At 39.4% G+C, this 10,177-nt stretch overlaps 1 protein-coding gene across 2 annotated transcripts in view; it reads right to left on the bottom strand.

The window, feature by feature from the left end:
- Positions 1 to 3,037: 3,037 nt before the first annotated feature.
- LOC133554456 (ankyrin repeat and SAM domain-containing protein 1A-like) overlaps positions 3,038 to 10,177 on the bottom strand; it is a 117,119-nt gene continuing 109,979 nt past the window's right edge. For both annotated transcript variants that reach the window (XM_061903260.1, XM_061903259.1), the window contains exon 27: positions 3,038 to 3,466. In XM_061903260.1, coding sequence (XP_061759244.1) covers positions 3,350 to 3,466 — 117 coding nt within the window. In that variant the 3' untranslated portion in view covers positions 3,038 to 3,349. The remainder of the gene's footprint in view (positions 3,467 to 10,177) is intronic.

Genomic DNA, 10,177 nt, shown 5'->3' with positions numbered 1-10,177 from the left:
TATATATATATATATATATGTATATATATAATATATACACACATACATGCACATATACATTCATATATATATGTATATATATATATATATACATACACACACAAACATTAATATTCATATATGTATATATATACATACACATGCATACATACATACACATTTATATATGTCTATACATATATACACACACATACATATATATATATATACACATGCACACACACGTGTATATATATACGTATATACAGATATATATTACATACATTACGCAAGATTCTCTAGTATCAGCTCTTTTATATAAAACTGCCAAATATCATTTTAAATTGCATTTCAGCCTTTTAACGGTAGTTTAACACATCTATTCACCTTTATCAAACCCCTAAGAATTGTGCTCATGGTTTTCTAGCGCCATCTGTTAGTTTAGAGGCGCAATTACACCAAAACAATATTGTCTTGTTTTTCAGTCTGCAAAAATAAGATTAATCTGGTTTTACTGGAAAAAGCTGTCAGATACCAGGATTACAATCTGTTAAACAATAGCAGTTATAAAGGCCGAAATAGTATTCAAAAGAAAATGTGTGTACTTTGTTTATACAATATTCTAACAATGTTGTAATAAAAACAAAACTAATTGAAAAAAACTCGGATATTTCCGACTTCTAACTTTCAAATTGAACAGTCATATCCCACAAGGGATAATCAATTTATTGTTAGCACCCAGAAATATGATGGGAAGATCAATACTGTATATTCATTAGCTCAGTAGCTTTGTGGTTAGAGTGTCTGCCCTGAGACTGGGATGTTGTGATATCAAACCCCGGCCGTAATACCAAAGCTACAAAAAATGGGACCCATTGGCTCCCTGCTTTGCACTCAGCATCAAGGGCTGGAATTGGGGGTTAAATCACCAAATGCTCCCTGAGCACGGCACATGGGGATGGGTCAAATACAGAGGACAAATTTCACCACACCCATTGGAACTTTAACTTTAACTACATTCATTTCATCAAGGGCATGCTAGCAAAAAGTAGTTTGTATTAATAATAATACATTCATTCAACTAGTGGAACTAACATATGTTATAATGAGATGTGGTGTACACTAGTTTACAACCTAAAACAATTATTTTTAAAACTGCTGGGCCACAGAGAGCTTATCAAAAATTACATTAGCTCCATGTATATTTGTTTTTTTTTTGTTGGAAAAAAATAAAATAAATCCTGTGATACTGTAGACATCATCCTCCTTAGCTCATAATCAGGAATACAAATATAGGTGAAATATCTCTTTGTGCAATTTCGATAATTTTATTTAAATCAAAACACTGATTCAGAGTCATGTTAGTCAGGGACATGAAATGAAGGGAAAATGAATTACGGTATGACTAATTAGTTAAGACACATTTTTCTATCAAACTTTAATCAGACATTTTAGAAGGTGTTGTTGATGCTTGCCAATCACAATGATGCATAATTCAAACATGAGCGTATGTCAATACAACTGGTTTGATTACATTTCACCAGCAGCTGTCTATGCCTCTGCAAAGTTCACCTGAGTGAGAATAAGAAACAAGAGCACAGTCTCAAATTTCGCAGTTTATTAGTTGTACAATTATGAAAAATAATCATAAGAAAATGGAAGCCCAATATGTACAATCTTTTTTTTTCCTGAAGTGAGGTCCCTCTTGTGTGCCACTCAGCCTCTTTAAATCACAGGACATCAAGATATGTTTCACTTTATAAGACATAGTCCTTTTAATCTCTTTTGACAAAAGTCAAAAATTACATACATACATATACATATATAATGTATAGAGAGCTATAAAAGCACAAATCATTCAAGTATCAAAATAAAGACAGCTAAATTCATGTACAATATCATCAGATTCGTCCCAAAATATGGATCCTGATCCTCAGTGATGTGCAAAGGCAGAATTGGACCAGGCTGAGGCTGAAAGGTGCTGACATCAGCCCGCTAAAGAGCGTGTACCGTACGTTTCATCCTACTGCTCGTACCGAATACAGTAGAAACCAAGCAAGTGTTAATCAACACGCCATGACTGTTCCCATCTAAACATCAGCTGACCAGCCAGTACCATGACAGTCAACAAGCTTGGAGAAAAAGATGCTTTCTGTTTCGTGTTTGTTCCACAGCTAAAATAAAAGCTAAAAAAAAAGAAGTAGCAGATCCCGCATAGCAGGTTTGGTGAATAATCTTGTGTAGATTTACCGAACAGAGGAGCAAGGAGACAGTTCAAGTTCCTGCATTAGGACAATTATCCTACCAAACAAGTACAAAAATAACATTGAAAACTTGAAATGCAAAATCTGCACCCTGTTATATCACTAGTCTGTGTAGTGTTGTTTGTTGGAATCGTAGTTTGGTTGAATTAAGGAATCACTCCGTGCAAGATTGTTTATCACAGTTAAATATGCTGAGATGAATTTTGGAGCTTTTTGACTAAACACAAATGCCACCTCGATGGACACTTCTACCAGAAAGCATTTCTCAGAAAACGTGCGCTAGGCGACATCTCTGATGGGCAGGATACGGGAGTGAGGTCACACCGGCAACCACCCCTGCGCACGCACCTTTCCTGACTGTGGCGGTCCACCATTTTTTCCTCCTACCCGTCATGCAACAGGTTTGTCCTTTCTGTGTTCAGCTGAAGGGGGAGAGGACACATGCACACACACACACAACAGTGAGGTTAAAATAAAGAAAGTGGACATGGACACAGTGATATATTCCCATTTGCAAGAACAATTGGGATGTTTTCCAAAATAAAGAAAGAGCAGGGCACACTTTGGGTGTTAGTGAAAGTGCTTTGATGCTAACTTTGTCAGCGTATCACAGTGTTTTTGGGACATGGGCCTCCTTTGGACTTGAACAAGCCGTTGACAGCGAAACAGAAAGTGCCTGCGACAAGCCAGCTGATGCACAGACGCATCACAACACAGCTCGCCATGGAGGTGCAGGATGCATGCAGCGTCTCGGCGTCAGGAGTGAAAAGCCTCAAAGCGGTCGTCGCCTAACAGAGCAGGAAAAGCACCGACAAGAAAAAAAAAAAGGCTTATCACCAAGAGTCAACAGTGAGATGTTGACCAAGGGGGAAAGAAGGTGAAGTATTGCAGAGAGAGTTCAGGGAGCAGACGTGGTAAACAGAGGCGACGGTGGTGAACACTAGCTGGAAGAGGATTAGAGCTACAAGTGTGCAAGAGAAGATTCTGGACAGAGTGGCGGCAGGCGGAGTCGCAGTGAAAGGCACGCAGGGGAGGAGAGGAAGGTAAAGGAGAGCATGTGAGACCAGGCCAAGGGTGAAGAAGATGGGGGTGTTGGAGGGGTCCACTCAGAAAATGGTGGTCTCGTACTTAGTGCTGATTGTACGCTTGGGTTCCTTGGGGTCCACAAACCAAGTGGCGCCACTCTGGGGCTGTGACTCTCCCTCCTGTTCCAAAAGGTCCGCCTAGAATCATAGAAGAGTTAAAAAAATTAAAGTAAACATGCAGCTAGCGCTCTGCATTTCACAGTACTGCTTTTAGTACGCACACAGTCGATCGCCCCACCAAGGTTAGATGGCACAGGCCTCAGATAAATATATTTATTCCAAGACAATATCCGCAGTATTTGCCCCTAAGAGGTACACTTCAAACAAGCATTGACAGGCCAGGAAAGTGCAACATATAACATTTAGTAGGAATGTGCCAATCCATCGGCCATTGATCGGTATCAGCCAGCATGTGATCTCCATTGACGATTATTGCCAAACAAACACCGATCCCATCTGGCAATTCATTTTTAGTTCTCCGGCTGACAAGTTAGGAACCTAATTGTTTATCTCCATACACAGTGTGGATTTACTCCCTTGAGGAGGTAATAATAATCACCTCCAATAAAGCAAATGTCTTAATAACCTAAGCAATTTTCCCTCCAATTTTTCATATGTGTGAGCAAACGCCATTCAGTGCGCACATGTGAGCAACGGCAGACGTGCACACTGTTATGCACTTATCTTTTTATTTGATTTTGAACGTGGCCTAGATTTGCCGTGCGCAGAGGACGCGTGAGCAGTGTGCAATTGCACAGGCGCGTACCTTAGAGGGAACGTTGAACCTAAGTATCATTATCAAGTATCTATCCTTAAATTGGTCGTGTAGACACCATGGTCAATATCAGTATATAATCGACACGGGAATGACTAGATCAATATTCTTTATTTTCTTAAAATATTTTTTTTTAATTGTTTTTGTGGAGGAGTTCAAATACCTAGGAGTCTTGTTCACGGGTGGGGGAAGAGTGGATCGTGAGATCGACAGGCTGATCGGTGCGGCGTCTTCAGTAATGCGAACGTTGTGTCGATCCGTTGTGGTGAAGAAGGAGCTGAGCCGGAAGGCAAAGCTCTCAATTTACCGGTCGATCTATGTTCCCATCCTCACCTATGGTCATGAGCTTTGGGTCATGACCGAAAGGATAAGATCACGGGTACAAGCGGCCGAAATGAGTTTTCTCCGCCGTGTGGCGGGGCTCTCCCTTAGAGATAGGGTGAGAAGCTCTGCCATCTGGGAGGAGCTCAAAGTAAAGCCGCTGCTCCTCCACATCGAGAAATGAGGTGGTTCGGGCATCTGGTCAGGATGCCACCCGAATGCCTCCCTAGGGAGGTGTTTAGGGCACGTCCAACCAGTAGGAGGCCACGGGGAAGACTATGTCTCCCGGCTGGCCTGGGAACGCCTCGGGATCCCCGGGAGGAGCTGGACGAAGTGGCTGGGGAGAGGAAAGTCTGGGCTTCTCTGCTTAGGCTGCTTCCCCCGCGACCCGACCTCGGATAAGCGGAAGAAGATGGATGGATGGATTATTGTTTTTGTTAAAGTCTACAAATTCAGACAATAAGTATCTGGTCACAGAAGGACTCTTGACTTTGTTTTGCTCATAATTTAATGTGATAAAAGAGAATAAGGATCGAGTAAAACATATTGTGCTCTTTAACTGTCAACAACACTAACCATAAATAAATAGAAAAATGTAGAGTTAAAACATGTGATCGGTATTGGTATTGGTTGATCCCACTCATATACGATCGGAATGGGTGACATAACACCTTGATTTGAACATCCCTAACACCTAATCATCTCAACATCCAATCAACTGAAATAAAAACACATCACTTGTTTTTGCTCCCAATTTATATGAGCTTAACAAAAATATATAAACGTGTGTTATGTCCACAAAAGGCCATTTTTCTCAAACATTGTTGCACAGTTTGATGGATCGTGTTCGGAACTGGAACATATACGTTGAACCAGAGCATCTTAAACATGCTCAATGGGTAACGCTGCGTATTCGCGGAGTATGCTGGCCATGCAAAACCTGGGATGTTTTTAATGTAGTTTACGATCCTTCCAACACGAGGCCGTACATTATCATGCTGCTACATGAGGTGATGGCCATAGATGTACAGCACAGCAAATGGACTTTGGGATCTTGTCCACTGTATCTAGGGATGGGAATCGTTTGCTAATGTTGTTAACAATTCGTTTATCGATTCCCTGTGGGCAAGCATGATGTCACCATGAACTGCGCAGATCAGCGGCACAAACGCTGGAGAGTTATTCATGAGAAAGGATGACAACAGAGCAACTTGCAAAGTGGATATTTCACCAAAGGGAGGAATTTAGCAGACACATTATCACACATAGCATGTGTTAACTTGAATGACGCTCCAAGCTAGAAGTGAATCTGCATTAGCAACAGTGGCACATGGTCTGCTGTTAATCCTGCAGATAACTAACACTGCTTGTGACAATGAAGCCTGTCGGTGCCTCACCAGTTATTAGTTGTAAACAATGCCATACATGACGAGACAGCGTCCGACTGGTTCGGAGGCTGCACATCTTCTTGCTGTCTGACAAGTGTTCTTCACTGCGCAATTAGTAAGAAAGATTGTGTATGCTTCTTGAAAATGCAAATATGCTTATTTTTCTGCAAACATTTTTTTTCGTAGTTGATGGTTGCAAAATTGCCCAATTTGTTTGGACTTGTCTTGAGGTCAGCTCATATATTCAATTAAAAATATTTCAATTTATATTTGAAAAATGTTTAACATGTTACAGAAAATTATCGTGTAAATGTCATTTGTCACATTCTAGATGTGACAAAACATACAGTACATTGGTCCATGTATTTTGTTGATTATTACAGTGCATTATTTATTTTTAATGTGAAACAATTTGTTTTAACAATGATTTGATTCAGAATTTGTGATTGTCGATATGATTCGCAGACGATATACATTTTCTTAGAACGATACAATCCAAAACCATTCAGTAAGGTGAAACTTTATAGCAAAAACAAATCAACCAGTGTGAGTGTGAAATAAATACTGGATACTGAACATTGCAGGGGAAGTTTCCTATATTCCTGTTATTTCATGTAGGGGGATTATGTATAAATGAGCCATGAATACAAGCAACAAGTAAATAATTAATGGCCAATGCATTCACATCTTATTTGTATAATATGCAACCAACACTTCAGGTTGAATCAACAGAGGAAAACTTTCCTGCTCACATTTTTAACATTCAAGCATTTTTCAATAAAAGAACACCAACCAACATGTTAAGAGTAGAAATACATGCTTAATGAAGTTCCCCAATCCGTTCAACAAGTATCTGTTCTCCGGTCAGCATCCCAGGTGTGCGAAATGATGTATACCCCCTCATCCCTGTTGATGGTGTTGACCCCTCGATTTCTAATTTCTATAGCCTCTTTGATCCATCCCTTCCATTTCTTTCTTTTTGATGAAATAACTTATCCTTATTATCATTTCATGTTGTGTTCCAGAAGTTGGTTCGTCGTCATAACTTGCCCCACCGTTACTTTCATTGTGTCTGTTGTGTCCTTTATGACTTAACGTTGAGTTGTTGCTTTATATAACTGTTGTGTCCTTTGTCTTTATTGTGGCTTTTGCAATCATGCTGAAGCTACAAATTAAATAAAAAAATGATAAATGGGTTGTGCTTGTATAGCGCTTTTCTACCTTCAAGGTACTCAAAGCGCTTTGACACTACTTCCACATTTACCCATTCACACACACATTCACACACTGATGGAGGGAATTGCCATGCAAGGCGCTAACCAGCACCCATCAGGAGCAAGGGTGAAGTGTCTTGCTCAGGACACAACGGACGTGACGAGGTTGGTACTAGGTGGGGATTGAACCAGGGACCCTCGAGTTGCGCTACGGCCACTCTTCCACTGCACCACGCCGTGTTATGAGTTTTCTCAATTACCGTAAGTATCCGCCATTTTTGTTTTTATGACCCCACAAATGGGCAGGACAGACTTAACCTTTAGCATCCTTATCATTAAAAGTGCTAAACTTCATTAAAGTCTGTGTTGTTAAATTCAATGTTTTAATTTTTTTAGTATCTATAAAATAGTATGTTGTTTCCAAAATGCTGTAGAAAAGGGTAAAAAACTAAACACAATACAAACACTCACAATATGACTGATAGAATGCTAAACATATTATGACAGACCACCTCAAAAATCTGAATGGAATTTTACAGCTTTTCACTGAATAAAACAATGTACATCCATCCAGCCATCCATTTTCTACCACTTATTTCCTTCGGAGTCGCGGGGGGCGCTGGAGCCTATCTCGGCTACACATGAATATATTGATAGAAGTGACAATTTGGAATTTGTAATATTAACTATGCCACGATAAACCACTATACTTCTCAGATTCAAAATAGATCTTTTTCAATAAATAAAAATGCAACAAAGACGGCAAAGCACGAACGCAAAGGACAAAAAACACTCACAGATTCATAAAATAATAATCTATATATTATCATTTTTCTGCAGCAACTGTATGTGTGTAACGTATTTCTTGTGCTGGGCAATCATAAAACGGCTGCGAAGACGCAGTGTGTGAGGCACCTGTTTCTCCCGCCTCCTGGTGATAGAGGGCGCTAATGATCCCAGGGATCATTCTTGCGACAACTCGGCTGCAGAAGAAGTGACAACAAGCAGCAAGAGTGAGCAGCGTGTTATTTTTTCCTCTCCTCTGGACTTTTTAACACGGATGATTACATATCTAAGATAAAATAGTTTTCTAAACTGGACTTTCAATCGAAGCAGGAGCGGCGCATTGACTTCATTTATAAGTAAAGGTAAGGCCATAATAATGTTTTTTTTATGAAATGTGCTTTTTTGTGTGCTACAGTTTGTATGTGTAAATAATGCTGGTATGAGCTTTTAAACATAACTTGTTAACTGCTGCCAATCAAATGGTGAATAAGATACTCTTTAGAGTTCATATGTTTGTAAATCTGACTGTGATGAAGTCAGTGCCTCACCAGCAATGAACCTCACCGCACGTCACTGCACTGCAATGTTATGTCACGTCTATAACAATACAAAAAGTCAATATCATGGTTATTATCACTGTATTGTTAAATGTGCTCAAAAACTTACACATTGAAATCTTTTGACAAGGCTTTTTTTTTATCAATCAACTAAATTAAATAGACACACTGATACAAAACCCACTATTTTTGCATGTTTTGTGTTTTTTTATTCTTCGCTGATAGTGTTTTAGTCTTAATATTTTATCTGTTTTATTATTTAGGCTTGTATTGCTTTAAATATTGGTTTGTGCTGTAGGACATTAAGATGTATTTAGATGAAAAATGCGTAAAATCATTTCTATTATTATTTCTGGTGGAGCCTTTGGCCTCCTGCTCTGTTCAGCGGTCCTTGAACGAACCATAAAAACCCCTGTGTCCCGGAGTATAGAACGATCACACTGTTCTAAGAGAGCAAAGCATTAGGGTTCATTGTGCACAATTGAATAGCTTAGTTGCACAGACAGTAATGTGTTTAAATAAGTTTAGATTGGGGTATGTTTAAGGCTGGGCGATATATCAATATAGACGAAATATCGCAGGTTTGTCTCTGTTCGATATAGAAAATGACTATATCGTAATATTCGAGTATACATTCTCACGCAGTTGTTTTTATGTGCAAGCATTACACTATAGGCTCGTACCACTCCTTCTTGTCTCTCCTTCTCACTGCCAGCAAGCGCACAAACTTACACACATCACGTACTGTCACGTCATACGTCACATACGTATACGCCCTCACGGAGCACAGATGTAGCAGCGGGGCTAACGTTAGCTGTGATGCTAGCGTAGTGTTGCGGGTGCTAATACAAAAGTAAAAATAATTAGCGCATGCTTACTTTTACCGCATGCCTTTGGCAAACACAGGAGTGAGAAGAAGTTTTACATTAATTAGCGCCCCGGCGGCAATTCAAAGAAACACGGTAGTTGTGATTTCCTTCTCTCCGTGAAAGTTTAAAATGAGCATATATCAATGCAGTATGAAGAAGAATGTTTTAATGTAGACACATAGAATCATCATACTGCTGTGATTATATGTATCAAGTGTTCATTCAAGGCTAAGGCAAAATACAGAGATATATATCGTACATCGCGATATGGCCTAAACATACCGAGATATTAAAAAAAGGCCATATCGCCCAGCCCTCGGTATGTTGTTTTTTTAATCGGGTAATACGTTAAGGCCTCTTGTTTTCATGTTAGGATTTAAGCTGGCTCCAGTCAAAGTGCAGTTATCAATGATGGTTTTTTGATGATTTTAATTTAACACTGGTATACTGATCGTCAGGAGTTTTACCGATCAAAGAAAATCCCCTATACAAGGCTGAAACCAGATTGAAAACTGGCTGGCCGGATATGTGCTACACCTAAACTGCCACTATGATATGCCTCAGATTTGTAACTACAGTACAGAAAAAACTGCAAGTCCTGCTCATTAACTTGTCTATGTAGACCTACTCATCATGGGTTCACCATGTTATTATTACAAAAAATGTAGGCTTAGGGCAACATCAATATACTTGGTCGATTGCCTAAGTCGACATAAAATTTGACAGCCAAAAACAATCTATCCAGGTATTTCAAAATTGACTGTAGTACTGTCAAATTCCCTATCATTGAGCAGCGTGAAACGACAACAACATTTAGTTGGTTACACAGCATTAAAACATGCACACAGTGATTTCCTGTTATATGCAAAAGTACGCTTCTAATATGGCTGTATTAATCTTGATTCTACCACAGCAAATAAAAAATATACACCCATTTAT

This window comes from Nerophis ophidion, linkage group LG06 (assembly GCF_033978795.1).
Source record: "Nerophis ophidion isolate RoL-2023_Sa linkage group LG06, RoL_Noph_v1.0, whole genome shotgun sequence".
In the NCBI taxonomy this organism is placed as follows: Eukaryota; Metazoa; Chordata; class Actinopteri; order Syngnathiformes; family Syngnathidae; genus Nerophis; species Nerophis ophidion.
This window is presented reverse-complemented; position numbering and strand designations above follow the sequence as displayed.